Below are 17,283 nucleotides of genomic sequence, written 5' to 3' on the forward strand. Positions count from 1 at the left end.
TCGATATTGATATAAAGTAGTAGATTTTATTGTATTTTATAAATATTTAAAAATATTACGAGTGAATTGGATAGAATAAAACGAATTAAAATTGCTAATGTGTAACATGTGTACAACAATACTACTTTAAGTTCATAACTAAATTAATTAATTTACAAAAATAAAAACATCAATGTTATTGAATTTTTACTCTAAATTTAATAAATTGGAATGAATAGTTTTAACAAAAGAAAGTAAAAAAAGAAAAAAAAAAAAAGAGGAAAAGAATGCAATAAATAATAATGTTTGGATAAGACATTCCCATTTCACTTCCCCACAGTTAAAACAAAACAGCAGAAATTAGACATTGGAAAAATATAAATAAAATAATAATAACAATAATAAAAAAATAAAAAGGTGATTTTCTAGAAGCATTTTTCGCTCTATAAATACCCAAATAAATAAATAAATGGAATCAGAAACATCAAAACGGAGTGTTAGAACAAAGAATGATGGATATGGCAGATGAATTGATCCCTGGTTTGCCCGAAGAAATTGCTCTTGAGTGCTTAACTCGCTCCCATTTTACAACTCACCGACTTGCCGCCCGAGTTTCCCGTCGCTGGCGCCGTCTATTTCTCAGCCGCCATTTTTACAATCTCAGAAAACTTTCCGGCCGAACCCATACAGCCGTGTTCGCCGTCCAGTCACTTCCGCTGCCAGTTAGCGATGAAGCCAAATCAGCCGCTCCGATCGCGTTTGGTGTGTCGGCCTTCGATCCGGCTACCGGTAATTGGACTCGGATCAAACCCATCGAGAAGTACCCAAATGGGCTTCCCCTGTTCTGCCGGATAATTGGCGTCGATGGAAAACTGGTGGTCATCGGCGGATGGGATCCGGTGAGTTACCGTCCCGTGGAGGATGTGTTCGTGTACGATTTCGCAGCGGAGAAATGGAGGCAAGGGAAAGGTATGCCGGAGAAGAGGTCGTTTTTCGGCGCAACAGAGTACGGAGGTGAAATTTTCGTCGCCGGCGGGCACGACGAGGGGAAGAACGCAGCGGCGACGGCGTGGGTTTACAACATTAGAAATGACGAATGGAGGGAGTTGCCGGCAATGAGTACGGGAAGAGACGAGTGCGAGGCGGTGGCGATTGGGTCGGAGATATGGGTAGTGAGTGGGTATGAGACTGAAAATCAGGGGGATTTCGAAAGGACAGCGGAGGTTTATGAGACAAATACAGGGAAGTGGCGGCGCGTGGAGAACGCGTGGTGTGAGGAGAGAAGTCCAAGAAACGTGGTGGGAGTGGGGAGAAAAGGGGAACTGTTCAACTGGGCGACGGTCGCGGCGAAAACGACGGCGGTGGAGGGGGAAGGAATTGTGGGGGTGAATATGGAGGAAAAGGGGGCAATGGTGTTCATGGGGAGGAATGGAGTTTTCATGGGAGAAGGACAAAATGGTAAGTTGGAGAGAATAGAATTGCCGGAGGAATTTTCGGGGTTCGTACAATCGGCTTCTTACACCCACATTTGAAATATCTTTCCCCTTTTTTGTAAATATCCTTCACTCCATTTTTTCTTTTTCTTTTTCTTAATAGCAATTTGTATTATTATTTACGTTAAAAATACGATTTTGGATTTTGGTTTTTGTGCTTTTTATGATTCAATTTTAATCTTTCTGACTTCTATTAGTAAATTTTAAATTTAATAGATATAAAGTGAAAATGTTAATAAAAAAGTAATGAAAATTCTATAATAAAACTAGAAATGGATTGAATTGAAGATTTATTGATTACAATTACTAAAATTCTAAGAAAAAAAAAAAGAAAATCTCTGATATTTTTATCTATTATTTATTATCTATTTTAAAACTTCCATTTTTAAGAAATCGACCATTGGAGATTCGTACAGTTAGACAATTCTCTATTTTGCTTTTTGTTTTGTTTTGTTTTTTTTAATTAAAGAAAATGGTTGGAAATTGTTCAGCGTCGGTTTTGGGCATAGACTGACACTGAAAATTGAGCACTTACATTTGCTATAAAATGTGCGTACACATCCACTTCATATTGTAAGCAAATTGTTGTGCGTTTACATTTGCTATAAAATTTTTTTCCATTGTACTTCCTATCGTAAGCAAATTATTAAGAGCGCAGCTTATAAATATATCTTAATACAACTTAGGGGACTTGAAACCTCTTATCAGAACTTGAAATCTCTTATTCTTAAATATATACAAATGTTACATGAACTAAACTTATATTAATTTGTTAAAATAAATAAGCTAAATTTATAATTTTTTTTTTTATATTTTTATATTTTCACTATCACTACTTCTAGTAAGTCTTAAATAAACTTTTGAATACAAAAGGTGTAAATTTTTTTGTAATATAACTTAATTATGGATGTTTTTGTAGTTTTTTTTTTTTTGACATTTTCATAATTCAGTAGTATTCATATTCAATGGTCTAGAACATTGGATATCTAAATTACATACAGGTTTTCAAAAAACCAAATCCGTGCTAACCAACCCAAAATGTAAGAAGAAAAAACCAGATTTGTTTTTGACTCAATCCGAACCCAAAATTACACACACACACACATACATTAATAAAAATATATCTTCATCATTTTTATATTTGGCCTTTTTGAATTTAATGAGATATTACTATTAATTATGTGCTTCCGATATACTACATAATTAAAATTAAAAAGAAAAGATGAGCTAAAGGATGATTTGGAAACTTTATTTGTATGGTTGCCAATCCAACCAACCAAATTTCAGTGTTTAATAGGGCTTCAATTGGTGTCTAAATATGGATAGATTTTAAAATTTTGCAACAACTTACCACTATTTTGGATAAAATTTCAATGTTTTCTTTTTCAAGTCTTTTTTTTTTTTTTTGAAGTTATGGAAATGGATGAAAATTTAAGAGCCTATACAAGATTATAATTGGTTACAAAACTAAGAGATGCGATCGTGAAACATTTGTACAAGTCACTAATATTTGAATTGTACAACACAGAAGTCGATGGTCTAATACAAGAGATTCTTACCGATAGAAAAAAGAAGGAAAAAAGCTATAGGGAAGTATATAGAATTTGGATTTTCTTTTTGCGCCAATTTTTCAAAATCCCATAGAATATGTAGTTTTTTAGCATACAGTCTCAATGTTAATCTCACTAGCAGACAAACATTAAGACATGATCTTTGATAGAAATGTTGGGGAGTATTTTAGAGAAAAGTCTAAAATTCCAAAGTTTCATTTTACATGAAGAAAACAGCCATAAAGCTCATAAATTTGTTCAACTAAGAGCATAAAAATCAGTCATCTCTAAAACAAGAATTTTCTAAGAAGACATATACAAAAGCCTCCGAAATCCAAATTCCAAACATAATTAAAATCATAGTTTCTGGGTCTTCAGAAACATCAGCTGGCTGGCTTCTTCTTAAAACTTCGATTAAGTACTTTTACTTACCTAGAATAACTTCGGCTATAGCTACGGCTCCTGCTTCGGCTGTAACTGCGGCCCCTTGGATCATATGGTGACCTTAAGTAGGATTGCTCCCTGTATCTGCGGCCCCTAGGCGACCTATGTCACATAAATGAGAGATTAGAAATTAGAACAAACCACCCCTCTGCCCCCCGCCGTTTCTTTTGGAGTAAATAATCATAAATGAGAGAAGAGTACAAATTATAACCACTCACCTTGAATATCGTCTGGACCGTGCAGGGGAATAATACTCAGGACTACGTGAATATTTTCGATCATAGTGCGGTGATCGTGAATATCGCAACGGTGAATGCCGGCGGCTGTAACTGTAGGACCGACCCCTGTTAACAATTTCACACACGAACCATAATAATCAGTACTTATATTTACAATTAATAAAGGACTCCTCAAAAGATTGTTGCCGCTAACAGCCAGAAACATTTCACAAAGGAAACAAAAAAGAGCAGGCCAAGGATAGAGTACGAAGCCAGAGGCAATTTTGAATCAAACATACAACTTCCTTTTCCCTTGACTGAAAGCACAACGATGGTCGATGAGTGATAGGTATCAAATGGCTACAGTCAATTTACTCAAGTACTTAAATTCTTTTTTAGTGGAATCAACTTCGTTCTGGAATTTTCTTCCGAGAGATGGAAACTTAAGATTCCTACAGATTCCTACATTTTATTTGGTCTATATTTCATGGTAAGTTCAACACTCAATTACCATACATCGTTCGACGAGTGAAGAGCAGTAACATCTCTTCCATTTATGTAAAAGAAGGCAGGTTTTTTGTAACTTTACATCTCTTCCATGTATTTTCCCCAAATCCTCCCAATATATTAGCACTAGTGCATCCCTAGTAACATACACGATTTGCCATCAATAATGCATCTTTTTGGTCAAATTTTCAAAGACATGAAAACTGTCTGGACCAATGCTCTGGTTGTACCTCAGTCTCTAAAGATACTTTACAGATATAGGAGAAGTTTGGGGATGCTTCTAGAGAATTTCGAAAAGATACAATCCTAGCTTGGCAACAGAAATTGGTTATTAAAAAACAGTTAAGGAAAGAGATAGCAACCTTGATGAGTCTCTTGCTCTCATCTCTTCAGGTCTCTTCCTGTTCTCCTCAGCAAACACAACAGTTAGTTCATGACCCAGGAGAACTTCGCCATCCAATTCATACTTGGCATCAGCAGCATCAGCGGCATCAACGAACTGAACGAATCCAAAACCACGTGGTTCTCTGCAGTCACAAACATTTTAATGTTCATAATACAATTTTTAACAAAGGATGTTAACTGATTCAGAAAATTTCAGAAAATGTCACTTAAACCAGTGGCATCATTGATCATTAATCCATCGATTGCGAGTGACAGAAACATCGACAGAGAGCTCTAACAAGAGAATATTAACATCACCATGCTAACCTTCTGAGTGGCTAAGAAAAAATTGAGATGAAATTCTTCAAGACTTGAACTTCTTCTCAATGTACTCTAACCCAACTTCCACCGAATCTTCATGTACACATTAAGTCATCAGAACTTACTTGAATGTCTTCAACACAATAAACAAATTACTTGCTTCTTGTCTTCCACAAGATACTCTTATTACTTCATTGGTTGTCTTCAACACTAGTACTTTCAATAAAAACAACCAAACTCCATAAACAGATTGTATGTTATTATTGGAAAACCAAATAATTGAAAACAGATGACCATTTCCACACCATTAAGCAATCACTAGGAACAACCATCAATAAAAACATATTTACAAATATGTAAAGTAGATCAGATGCGTCCAAAACTAAAGGACTAAAATGAGTTAAAACATCCAGGAAAAACATCCATACATGCATACGCACCAAATGCATAGAAAATCAATATAACAATCTTCCAAAGTACCCTACCCAGAATAATAATCTCGTGGCAAGTAAATGTCCTTAAGAGGACCAAACCGCCCAAATAATCCACGTAGGTCCTCTGGCCTGCAAAGTACATACGAATAAAAAAGTTTATCAACTCAATAGAGAAAAAAACCAAACACAATCTCCTTTTCCCTTTGTATTCTCCAAAATAAAGCATTCCTTAGCATTTTCCATCGCATGCATGTAATATATGTGATGAGAGACGAAGAACCAACACACAATTTCATGTATAAAAGACCAGGCAAATGAAATAGCCACGAAATATAGAATGCAGTCACAAACCTGCAGTCGTGCCTCAAGTTCCTAACCAAAAGACTTGTTGGCAGGTCCCTTCTACGACCTCCACGACCCCTTGGACTAGGACTACGATATCTCCTGCCATAACTTCTTGGTGGTGATGGACTGTAACTGTAACTTCTACCTCTCATTTTCGATTTCCTTAACAACACGAAGAAAATTGAAATAAATCAAGATTTTAGTAACAAATGTGCTGAACATTAAGATGCAGACAAGCCTAAGTTTGCAGACACTAACAAATCAATCAGCAAGGTACCACCATACGACAGATTAACGAAAGAATCAGTAACAGACTACTATTTATTTAGAAAACAAAAACGATATCTGCTATTTAGAAAAAACACACACAATCAACCAAAAACAGCCTAATAAATTTTATCGAAAGCAATATAAGCTTTTCCTTCGATCAACCGCTCCAATATTTCCTCAGAGCTAAAGAGATCGATTTCGAACAAATCAAAATATTTCCATACACAGGGAAACACACACGACGGCTATAATTGCAGCTTCATTCACATCTAACGATCTTCGAACGAGATCAAGTGGAAATCAAACAGAATTCGGCATTAAATAAAAAAAAAAAAAAGGAAAAATTCTCATGCATAATAATATTTATCATCAGCAATTCTTGAATAAAAACTCGTACAAATGCAATCTCCATCAGAGAAAATATAGAGATATTGAAAAAGTAAAGAATAAGGCAAAAACCTGAGAATCGGAGAACCGATGAAGCAAACGGAGGCGCCTCGTTCAAGCTGGCTGGAAGAGCAAAATTGTTGGATGTTCCTTTGTTCTACCTCGAACGTCCCTTTTATGTTCGAGAAACTTCTCTCTCGGTTTTGATTGTGTACGTCGCGTGTCTATTGTTTCTTGTGGGGACTGTTTTATGATCATTGGCTAGATGGAGATCGACGGTTATGCTTCATCCACAATAACCTAGAATGATAATCAAATAAATAATATTGTTTTTTAGTAAAAATAAATGCATAGGTGTAACTTCTTATATTCTTTTGGGGGTTTTCTTTTTGGAGTATAAATATAGTTGTAACTTTCCTATTTTTAATTTTTCTCTAATATTCTTATTCATTACCTTTTTTTTTTTAATAACTTATGGTAAATTCAAAAAACAAAAAACAAAAAAAGCCTTTTAGATTTTAGTTTATTCTTAGTATGGGTTTGGAGCAATAGCAGAATAGTGAACAAACAATTGTAAACTCTTATGATTTTTACTGAAAAAAAATAGTATAAGATGGAGGAAATTTTTAGCATTACGGTAGCATTAAAAAATTTCCTTTGTGAGCTTTTAACAATTACGTGGGAATTTGCCTAATTAATTCAAAATAGGAATGATTAATTAAGTTTCATTATTTTTTTTATCACTATTCGAATCAAATCAAAAATTTTAATTCATAGTTATTTTGGATTAATCAATAGAAATTATTTCTAATCGTTTGTGAATATTTAATGAAAATTTAAGTTTGAGTGTAAAACTTGAAACTTAGGAATTAGAATCAAAATGAATTTCAAAGTTTTAAGGTTAAATTTGTAATGTTTTAAAATTACCTTAACGATTAAATTGAAATATCAAACTCAAAGTTATGTACCTTGAATTTATACCACTACTTAGTTATTCAATCTCTTCAAATTTATTTGATCATTAAATTTTACAAGAATGAATAAGAAACTTTATAAGCAATTTGAAGGGACGAGTTTAAGAAAATGAAATGCTCTTTTATTTAATTAAGTTATTCAGATTGAAAATGGGTTTGATTATTGACTACTATGGATTAAAGATTTCATAACTTATTATTCAATCTAATCTAATTCCATGGAAACATTTAAACTTACTAACCCTCAACAAATTTATGAAGTGTTTTAACTTTTGATTGATTGAAAACTTTGATGCATTTAGATTTAGTACTTCCTTATTTTCCTTGACTAACAATTTATGTTTGTTATATGTGTGTGTGAAAATTTCCTATAGATGGCCCTTTGAAAAAATAAATTGAAAAAAATATCCACTTTTAAGCAACTAATCAAGTTATTTTTAGATGTTTGGTTGCATACTTACACGCTGAAATTGTTTATCTCATCCCAATTTCTCATCGTAATTTTTCTTTACAACAAAGCAAGCAATCGAAAACGAGTAAGAAAAGAATAAAGTATCGAATTAGCGAGACATGTGCTTTCAAAGTCGCCATGTGTGATTCGAAAGTTTGTTACAGTAATTTAACCGTTCGATGATACAATCAAATGATTAGAAAAACAAATCTTTTAAAAAGTAATAACTTCCATTTGGAGTATTATTATAGAGCAATGCCAATGCCTTTAATTTCATATCACAAAAGTCATGAATCTAAATTAAAAAAAAACTTCATATTAGGTGCTTGTCTCTATTGATCTTTGCAACTTAGTTTTCTATGTGCATATCTAAAATGAATCTTGCTCATCATCTTCATTAATTCTTCCACAATCCAATTTTCCCATTTGTCTATATTTTACAACTCCATATTCTAAAGCAAATTCTCTCACATCTCATCAACTATATATTATTTAATTAATTATTAACAAAATAACTCCTTGGTAGTTGGTTGGTGTGTAGGTCTTGAGATGAATGGTGTTTTAAATTATATTATTGAATAAATCATTTGAAAATAAACACATTATATTCAGCCCCTTTTTTAGACATCCTTTTTTTCTATGTAATAAATGTATATATAGCTGAGTCCAAGAAAGCTGTGGGATCAAACATAATGATGTTAACTTTGCACAACCAACATGAAAATAGATTACTTCATCATCTAATAAAAATCTTACAAATGGATTGATCATCGTCCTCAGTTTGTTGGATCAATTAGCGATATCACGAACGATAACACGAGCTGGATCAATTTGTCAATTGTTGATATATCTTGTACTGTTTGAGTTGAAGAACTTTAGTCAAAACTTTCAAAAGTTGGGGATAAGCTGTTAGTTGAGGGAAGTGGCCTTGAGATTTCAATATGTTAACATTTGAATTACCACCAATATTTGATTTTATGAAAAATGCAACTGATTTTGGGACAATATTGTCCTTTTCTGTAAGAATAATGGAGGTTGAAGTTTTTACTTTTGGCAGAAGCTTTGTTAAATCACTTAAAAACACCATTTTTGCAACACTTAGAGCAATTTTTGGGTTCATTCTTCCCAAAGAATGCTCAATTTCTGCCATTGCTTTAGAATTGTTCACTATCACAGCAAATGGAACAAATTGTTTTGCCCATTTTGTGAAGTTTTTATCCATTTCTTTGAAAATTTCATCAACTTGTGGCTTTTCAAATCCCCCAATATATCCTTCACCATTGAGATACCTAAAGACCAAAAAAGTTAATAAAACAATAATCAATCAAAATCATGAATATTAAACGTTTTATATTTATTTTGCTATATAGAAAATGAAATTAAGTTTGGCATATGCTAGCTTCCTATAGTGTTCCAAACTTTTAGAAAGTGATTTTAACACATTAAAAGCACTTAAATCTTAATATTTTTGAAGAAAAAGAAAAGTTGAAATGCCCTCGAGAGAAAAGCATTTTCCTTCGTTATTCCAAAAATGTTTATCTATGCGGCTACACATAGTAAGTTTTTTGCTTAAAAATAACTTTTCAACCACTCGAAGACCTTCTATAACTAGTGGAGTTCTTCCTATTGACTCAATTTTTTGTTTGCCTTCGTATTATTTCATTTTTTCCGATAACAACAGTTGTTACTATAAGAAAAAGAAAAACAAAGGGAGAGTTTTAGAGGGGGGAATTACCTTGGAGAGGCATTTAACAATATAAGATGGTGAAAGAGTTGAGGCCTATGGGTTGCAGCAACACATCCAACCATAGCGGACATGGAATGACCGACGTAAATAGTTCTCTTAACATGGAGATGGTCAAGAACACATAACAGATCTTTGGCATATCCATCAAAACTCGAGTACTTCCTCTCATCATAAAGCTCAAGCTTCACATTTGGAGAAAAAACCAAGTCAAAAACAACCACTTTGAAGAAACAAGCAAGGTAGGGAATCATGTAATGCCAAACATTTTGATCCGACCCAAACCCATGTGCCAACACGAGTGTCTCGGTGCCATTGCCATACACATTGACCTTGAGAGCTTCAGCAATGGCTGATCCACCTCTACAGTTGAATCCATTATTCATTTTAATGCTTTTTTTTAGGATATGGAGATCGAATGGAATGTGGATAAAGCTTTGGAGTGTTGGGATATACTTAGTTCTATTAGTTATGTGTATTTATAGTAGTTTTTGCACTCAAAAGTTAAAAATAAAAAATAAAAAAGAAAAAAAGGTTGACCTGAGATAAATTTTGTGTCATATTTTCAGTTGAGTTTGTCCTTGTGAAAGGCAAATATTGAAAATTTTAAATAAATTGGAAATTTTTTAAGTTGAACTATATAAGGTAGTCTTTCCTTTAAGTATTTTGTACTTTTCATAAATAAATGGATGAATAACGATATTGAATTAAGTTCAATAATCTTTTTAATTATAAACTGTCTTTGGTTTTTATATTTTTATTTTAGACGAAACTTAGCTTAATAGTAACTAATACGATCTTTCATTCATAATTAACATGACCTTTCACATTAGAAGGTGATGGTTTGATCCTCCATCCTAATATATATACATATCGAGTAGATATCTTCTTGACCCCTAGAGTAACATTAGACCACACACTGCAATTGCAATTACAACACAAAGCTTGAAATGGAAATAAAATCAAAATCCAAAAAGGTAGACTTCGATCTTGATTGTTCTTTCCAATTCTAAGACCACAAAGCATGACATTAGAATCGTCCATTATTACAAATCAACTTGTTATAAACCGAAGCCCTACTTTCATTTTCCCATCACATTCTAAGAAAGAGGGAATCACTTTACTCACATAAGAAAAAACATAAAACAATGGAAAAGAGAGCACATGGAACCACAAAAAGGGTTAATTTGGCCTTTTTTTTTCTTGCTTGTTCTGATCAGTTGTATTTTTGTATTTATTTTTTTGTTATCATCAAGAGAAGATAAGTTGTTATTGGGTTGGTTAGGGTTTATGTTAAAGACAGAAAGTGCAAATAATATATCATAAATACTCACCAACTAAGTTGGCCATCTATTTACTAACATGTCTATTGCTATCCACTTTTTGGATTTATGGCTTATTGTCCCTCTGATAGTGAAATAAAGCTGTTTCAACATCTCTACTTCTACTTCTCCTTCCCTGCTGTGCCTCATTTAATGACCTTTGATTCAATTGATATATTTAAATTTATGGCATATCCACTAACTTCCACACATCTCAGGCTTACGAAAAGAACTATATAATATATTTATAGCCACTATAGATTGAACTTATCTTTTCTTAATCTCTTATCAAATTTTCATGATCCTTTATTACTACTAGTCCAACCAAAGATCTATGGTTTGAATCTCTTAATCCAAAGTAAGTTTAGTTGTAATCGACGTAACCTTCTAACTTAGAGATTAAAGGTTCGATATCTTGTCCCTATAATTGTAATTAAAAAAAACCTACAAAATTACTTACGAACTATAACAAAATTATTAAATTATCTATAACTCATTTGAAATTTTTTGTTGTATTTAATAAACAGTTTCAATTTTTTGCTATTTATGACAATTCTTCGTCTAAAAACTTATTTAACTATTTTAGTTTTTGAAATTTGACTAATAACAACCACTCTCCTAATAAAGAAGGAAACAAAAGTGATGGTAAGAAAATGAAAGAAATAAATCTAATTTTCAAAAATTGATACAGGACCTAACTTATTTATTACTTGTCGGATCCAAAAGCAGGTCTTCAGCCATGAACCCTCAATTGCTGTCACATTTACTGGCCAATAATACCATTGAATTCGAGGGGGAGTCCATACATTAACGCCAGGAAAGTAAATGGCTTACGTTTCTATTGCATATCTCAATAAGATAGATATTTCTACTTTCAATACAAAGCCAATAAGAAATGCTTTAACACTGAAAACTTTAAATTGATAATAGAAAAAAGAAACTTTCATCAAAACAGATGACACTATGGAGGGAATACTCGTTCGTTCTCTCAACACTAGCTCATATTTCTTCGCTAAAAGTGTGTTTGAAAATAATTTTGAGATGGTAAAAAATGATGGTATATCATAAACGAAAATTGATTTTAGATAACATCAAAATATTTCAAATTGGTTGGAAGCAATTAGGTCTCAATTTAATTGCTTTCTTAATTTAATTATCGAAATAAAATATAACATAAATACTTAAATCGTTAATAAAACAAACAATTATATATGTTCCGAAATTTCTTTCATATCTATATATGAACATATACCAAAATGCATATAAGAATAGCAATAAAATAAATAGAAATGGATCTTTACCATAATTATTTAAATAATTATTTCACATATCAAAAGTACAATTAAGTAACTCTAAAAATTAATTTTTTAGAACTAAATATAATGGTACCAAACATATCCAAAACTTTTTTCCTAAAATCGATATCCCTAACTATCACTTCCAAATACACCCTAATTCTCTAGCTTATTTGCTTTGCTTTACAAATGAGGACTCAAATCCTGCTTGTAGGCGTGACATCCTTGAGCTTAGACTAAAAGATTATTCTAAACTTTATTGGTTTTAAACTATTCTAGATATTTATATGACACTTCCCATCTAGAGGAACTCGATTTCCTCGAATCCTAAAGAAATGCTGAGACGTTCTTTTTAAATACATTTACACAATATTCTAGATGAATCATGAGAAATTTAATATTTACGATTAACCTATTTATGTAAATACTTCAAAAAGCTTCTAGAATTGTTGACGTTACTTCTACTTCAACATCAAGTTTAACAAAAAGAAAAGAAAAATTCCAAAGTCACGAGAAAGGTAAAACAAACGCTTTAAGAAACAATGAAATATATGACAAGTTAGGGCCCGTTTGATAACGTTCCTGTTTCTCGTTTCCTGTTTCTGTTTCTAATTTTTAAGAAACGAATTTGTTTGATAAAGTTTCCTGTTTCTTGTTCTCAAAATAATAAGGAACGTTTCTATTTTATCTAAGAATTTGTGGGAACAAAAAAAACAAGTTTCTCTCGTTTCGTTCCCATCTTTATTTCTTTTTGTTTCTCTTTTCCTCTTCCACTCGTCTTCTCCATTCTCTCCGGCTAGGCATCTCCCTTCTCCGTTTTGTCTTCTCTCCGGCTAGGTTTTCTCTTCGGTTTTGTCTTCTCTCCGGCTAGCTGTTCTCTTCGGTTTTGTCTTCTCTCGTCTAAGAAAAACGACTACAGATTTCTCTAAAAACCGCAACTTTTTGTGCTGGCGAATGCCCTTTACTCCTGCAGGCTTCGGCGTTTAGCAGTATCTATTGGGGTAAATCTTCTGGTATTCTGGGTTGGTTCTTCATTTTAAGTTCTTTAATTATTTTGCTTCCCGCCTTTCAAATTGTGTTTTATTGCCGTTATGGTAGCTAGTAAAGAATAGAGGATCATGATTCTTGGGCTATGTTCTTTAATTTCTGTATGTTTGTTCCTTCTTTATCTATTGGGGATGTTTTTAATGTTTACGAATTCGAGTATTATTGTTTTCAATTCTCTCCTGACATTGTCTTGTTTGATAAAATATTTGCTTATTAATATGCATGGTAGGTGTTTGATATAATGCCGCTTTGAATTGTTTTGCTTTCTGTCTTTGGCTTTCTTTTCAAGTTCAAACTCTTAGCATACTTTCTATCATACCTTTTTGAGAGTTGGGATGAGTTTAGGTATTTGATTTTTTTGTGGGCTTTTCCAAATCCTTGCCCATTGATCTTCGTTTCACTACAAGATGCTAGAGTCCTGCAATTGGATAATCTTCTCCTGTTGTTAGTTATTTTATGGGAAAATTAATGTTTGGACTGCAGATTGCAAGAAATGCTGTCTTTATGGTTTTTCTAAATTTAGTGAACTCGAATGAAACAATTTCTCTTCTCATGCTGAACATGATATATCAAATTCCCATTTCTGATGCTGATTTAGTACAAAAGTTCGAATGCTGTTGAATTAGATTTACCCGAGTTACATGTATTGGTTGCATAGAGATTTAATACTCAGTAAAACTTCAGTCCTGTCTTTGCCCACCAACTGAGATTTGAATTCAATTAGTCATGATTGAAACCAATAGCATACATCCAGCTGCTCTGTTTTCACCTTGGTTTGTTCAGTTCAAAGGAAAATTTTGGTGAAAACAGAAGTTGTTGAAAATGGATAGATCCTCCTGGTATGCTTAACAAGCCAGTATGGAATATGAATGCATCTACTAACTTCATTCTCTGTATAAAATATGAATGTTTAACATATGATATTTAACAGTACAGCTTCCAATTTCATCCAAAGACTTTTCTCTATCACTCCCATTTTTCCATCAACATCGTAATTAAATTGAAGGGAACCTAAAAGTCAAGAAGTTGGGAAGTCTCTTTGTAGTGTTGATATTTGGTCCACATGTATGGTTTTTGTTTTTTAGAAAACTGAAAAACATTACTTATTTGTGATGTATGTAAACATAGTGTTATTGTACAATGATTCCATGGAAATGTTAGAGAAGAGAACTGAATATAGAATTTGATTTCGAGACAAGAATGTTCAGTCTTCTTGACCAATATATCTAATTTGTTACTAATAGAACTTAAGTTATGATTTCTGCCATGACTTAATAATTTCATCATGAATGTTCATGAAACAGTATTTACAAAAATATATAAAAATCTATTAACTTGTCAATCTCAAAGCTTAATTACATAAATATATGTTGTTTAAACTATATATTAATTCTATTATGTTTTCTTTTGCTTTTGCAATTAGCCATGTTTGAACTGAACTGATATATGTTGTTTAAACTATAAACATTCTGTTTGTTTATTTTAATTTTGCCACTAATTTTTGGATTTGTCATTATGTAGAAAGGATGTCACAAAAATCAACTGAACAACTTTGTGTCGATGACGTTGTTGAGATTGATGAATTAAAAGGTGAGGGACCATGGTCAAATAAAAGTGAAACTTTGTTTGTAGACTTAATGGATGAAGAGGTTGCAAAAGGCAATCGACCAACTACAACATTTACAAAGACTAGTTGGAATTATATGAGAAGCCAACTAATTGCTAGTGCAGGATATAATTATTCTCACGATCAATTGAAAAATAAGTTTAACAAATTAAGACAAATGTACAAAGACTTCAAAAAGATATTGAGTGATATGACAGGAAATGGTTGGGATCCATTATTAGGTACCATCAATCTTGAAGAGGAGCAATGGAATGAGCTTTTTAAGGTATAATAGTTGCAGTTTTTTTCAATTGCTAATCATCTTTAGGCGAATAAGAGAGCTAAACAGTTTTCATTTTCTATAGGTGAATAAGAGAGCTAAAAAGTTTAGAAAAAGTGGTTGCCCACATTATGAAAAGCTCGTAAGGATTTTTGGAGATACTACTGCAACAGGTGTAAATGCTTGCCCATCAACAAGACTTATTTCAGATTCTGAAGATGAAAATGAAAATGATGTTGCAAGCAACACAAACGTTGGTGTTGAAGAGAATAATAAAGGAAAAAGCAAAAAACGATTTCGAAGAAAGAAAGACGAATTTGGCAGTTTCTTCTCATCATTCTTAGATGTATATGCGGAGAATGCAAAGAGAAAGAATGACATCCTTGAGAAAAGATCTTTTGGTTGTACATCTAGTCAAGTTGATGAGAGTCAAACATCAAACAAAAAAGATGATCTCCATGAAGAGTTGATGGAATGTTTAGACATTTTAAATACAATGGAGGATGTTGATGGAGAGGCTTATTCCAAAATACTGAAACTCTTGCACGGAGATCTTGCTTGGAGAAAGCTATTTTTGCGCATGCCCGATTCAAGGAAGAGAGATTTCATAAATAGTCTTTAGATGTCACTTAGGGATGTTTTAGGATTATGTCATTTACTTTTTAATATTAGACTTAAACATGGATTTTGTATGTTTGACTTTGAATTGATATGGACTTCAATTGACTTTATGGTTTGTGTTGTTTTTTAACATGGCTACGTTTGATGTATTGAGATGGATTATGTCATAAATAGTCTTTGATTTGTACATTTTTTGTGTTTGATTTAGGGATATACTAGTGAATTGATATGGACTTGATTCAAGATAATCATTCTGATGACGGTTTTGATTCTGACGACGATGATGATGGTATTTGCATCCTTTTTACTTTATTCTACATGAGCTTCAACAGGATACAATATTCAAAACAACCATGTAGAACCTCTGCACTGAGAGGACATGATTATGTGATTGAGTTGTTAAATGGAAACGATAGTAGATGTTTTGATTGTTTTAGAATGAAAAGAATTACATTCATAAGGTTTTGTGAAGATTTAAAATCAAAGACAAATCTGAAATCATCTAGGTATCTTACCGTTCAAGAAAAAGTTGCTATATTCTTATTAATCATATCACATAATGAAAGCAATCGTATAGCAGCAGAAAGATTTCAACATTCGGGTCATACTATTTCTCTAGCTTTTAACAAGGTTTTGAGGAAAGTTTGCAAGCTTGGTGGAGAAATTATTCGTCCACCCAATATGGACACTGTAGCAACGGAGATCGTATCAAATTCAAAATATTACCCTTTCTTTAAGGTAATGCCTTAACGTTTTGATTTATTTTCAGAAATATAATGTTTAGAAATATATTTATGTTTTTTTATTATCCTTTAGGATTGTATTGGTGCTATTGATGGCACTCATGTTGCTGCAAGCATTCCCCAAAATGAACAAATACCGTTTCGTGGAAGAAAAACTAACACAACATGGAATATAATGTGTGTTTGTTCATTTGATATGTTATTCACGTATGTCATGTCTGGTTGGGAAGGATCGGCCAATGATTCTCGTATACTCCAAGAATGTATCAAGAATCCCGAGAATAAATTTCCTATGCCTAAGAGAGGTAAGTAATTATGTGTTTTTCAAAACTTTAATTCCATATTTGAGTTTATGATAATTTTTTATTTGCTTTATTACATGCAGATCAATACTATCTTGTCGACTCAGGATATTCAAATATGCCAGGATTTTTAGCACCATTTCGAGGTCAAAGATATCATTTACGAGATTTTAGAGAAAGGAGACATCGCCCTCGAGGTAGAGAAGAAGTGTTTAATTATCGACATTCTTCACTGCGAAATGTCATCGAACGTTGTTTTGGTGTGCTGAAGGCTCGATTTCCTATTCTTAAGCAAATGCCTCCGTACCCGATCAAGACACAAAAATATATACCGATAGCATGTTGCACAGTTCACAATTATATTAGATTGAATGATCGTGAAGATGATCTTTTCAATGACTTTAGCAATGAATTAATGATCGTTGAAGATACACATAATTTTTCGGCCAATTTGCAGAGGGATATAATTGAATTAGATGTGAGTCGACAGCATTTACGAGAAATGGCCCGAGCGAGAGATGATATTGCAAATCAAATTTGGGCAACATTTGAAGGATAGATACAAT

At 32.7% G+C, this 17,283-nt stretch overlaps 5 protein-coding genes across 5 annotated transcripts; 3 read left to right on the plus strand and 2 right to left on the minus strand.

The window, feature by feature from the left end:
• The first annotated feature begins 497 nt into the window (after positions 1-497).
• Positions 498-1,511, plus strand: LOC103486736 (F-box/kelch-repeat protein At2g44130-like). Its single transcript, XM_008444785.3, has one exon. It carries the CDS (start codon positions 498-500, stop codon positions 1,509-1,511), a length of 1,014 nt encoding a protein of 337 aa, XP_008443007.2.
• Positions 1,512-3,184: 1,673 nt separating this feature from the next.
• On the minus strand, positions 3,185-6,566 carry LOC103486733 (serine/arginine-rich SC35-like splicing factor SCL33). The gene is made up of 6 exons (XM_008444780.3): positions 6,405-6,566; positions 5,682-5,837; positions 5,382-5,459; positions 4,554-4,718; positions 3,685-3,810; positions 3,185-3,568 (listed from the first exon to the last, which is right to left on the minus strand). Exons 2-6 carry the CDS (start codon positions 5,825-5,827, stop codon positions 3,451-3,453), a joined length of 633 nt encoding a protein of 210 aa, XP_008443002.2. The 5' UTR covers positions 5,828-5,837; positions 6,405-6,566; the 3' UTR covers positions 3,185-3,450.
• A 590-nt stretch (positions 6,567-7,156) lies between these two features.
• On the minus strand, positions 7,157-9,938 carry LOC103486734 (strigolactone esterase D14-like). The gene is made up of 2 exons (XM_008444782.3): positions 9,493-9,938; positions 7,157-9,046 (listed from the first exon to the last, which is right to left on the minus strand). Exons 1-2 carry the CDS (start codon positions 9,885-9,887, stop codon positions 8,584-8,586), a joined length of 858 nt encoding a protein of 285 aa, XP_008443004.2. The 5' UTR covers positions 9,888-9,938; the 3' UTR covers positions 7,157-8,583.
• A 4,738-nt stretch (positions 9,939-14,676) lies between these two features.
• LOC127149096 (L10-interacting MYB domain-containing protein-like) lies at positions 14,677-15,860 on the plus strand. Its single transcript, XM_051084070.1, has 2 exons — positions 14,677-15,057; positions 15,137-15,860. The coding sequence occupies exons 1-2, from the start codon at positions 14,692-14,694 to the stop codon at positions 15,671-15,673; spliced, it is 903 nt and encodes a 300-aa protein (XP_050940027.1). The 5' UTR covers positions 14,677-14,691; the 3' UTR covers positions 15,674-15,860.
• Positions 15,861-16,353: 493 nt separating this feature from the next.
• LOC127148988 (uncharacterized) lies at positions 16,354-17,276 on the plus strand. The gene is made up of 3 exons (XM_051083426.1): positions 16,354-16,410; positions 16,489-16,720; positions 16,801-17,276. Exons 1-3 carry the CDS (start codon positions 16,354-16,356, stop codon positions 17,274-17,276), a joined length of 765 nt encoding a protein of 254 aa, XP_050939383.1.
• The last annotated feature ends 7 nt before the right edge of the window (positions 17,277-17,283 follow it).

This window comes from Cucumis melo, chromosome 4 (genome assembly GCF_025177605.1).
Source record: "Cucumis melo cultivar AY chromosome 4, USDA_Cmelo_AY_1.0, whole genome shotgun sequence".
Taxonomy (NCBI): domain Eukaryota; kingdom Viridiplantae; phylum Streptophyta; class Magnoliopsida; order Cucurbitales; family Cucurbitaceae; genus Cucumis; species Cucumis melo.

What these genes read in the sequence shown, in the direction of transcription:
- LOC103486734 (XM_008444782.3), bottom strand. Translation starts at nt 9,887, where the DNA reads ATGAATAATGGATTCAACTGTAGAGGTGGATCAGCCATTGCTGAAGCT. An exon ending in TTGTTAAATGCCTCTCCAAG is followed by an intron (nt 9,047 to 9,492) that starts GTAATTCCCCCC and finishes TTTGGTCTTTAG; the next exon opens with GTATCTCAATGGTGAAGGAT.
- LOC103486736 (XM_008444785.3), top strand. Translation starts at nt 498, where the DNA reads ATGGCAGATGAATTGATCCCTGGTTTGCCCGAAGAAATTGCTCTTGAG.
- LOC127149096 (XM_051084070.1), top strand. Translation starts at nt 14,692, where the DNA reads ATGTCACAAAAATCAACTGAACAACTTTGTGTCGATGACGTTGTTGAG. An exon ending in AATGGAATGAGCTTTTTAAG is followed by an intron (nt 15,058 to 15,136) that starts GTATAATAGTTG and finishes CATTTTCTATAG; the next exon opens with GTGAATAAGAGAGCTAAAAA.
- LOC127148988 (XM_051083426.1), top strand. Translation starts at nt 16,354, where the DNA reads ATGGACACTGTAGCAACGGAGATCGTATCAAATTCAAAATATTACCCT. An exon ending in AATATTACCCTTTCTTTAAG is followed by an intron (nt 16,411 to 16,488) that starts GTAATGCCTTAA and finishes ATTATCCTTTAG; the next exon opens with GATTGTATTGGTGCTATTGA. An exon ending in ATTTCCTATGCCTAAGAGAG is followed by an intron (nt 16,721 to 16,800) that starts GTAAGTAATTAT and finishes TATTACATGCAG; the next exon opens with ATCAATACTATCTTGTCGAC.
- LOC103486733 (XM_008444780.3), bottom strand. Translation starts at nt 5,827, where the DNA reads ATGAGAGGTAGAAGTTACAGTTACAGTCCATCACCACCAAGAAGTTAT. An exon ending in AACTTGAGGCACGACTGCAG is followed by an intron (nt 5,460 to 5,681) that starts GTTTGTGACTGC and finishes TGTACTTTGCAG; the next exon opens with GCCAGAGGACCTACGTGGAT. An exon ending in CCACGAGATTATTATTCTGG is followed by an intron (nt 4,719 to 5,381) that starts GTAGGGTACTTT and finishes TTGTGACTGCAG; the next exon opens with AGAACCACGTGGTTTTGGAT.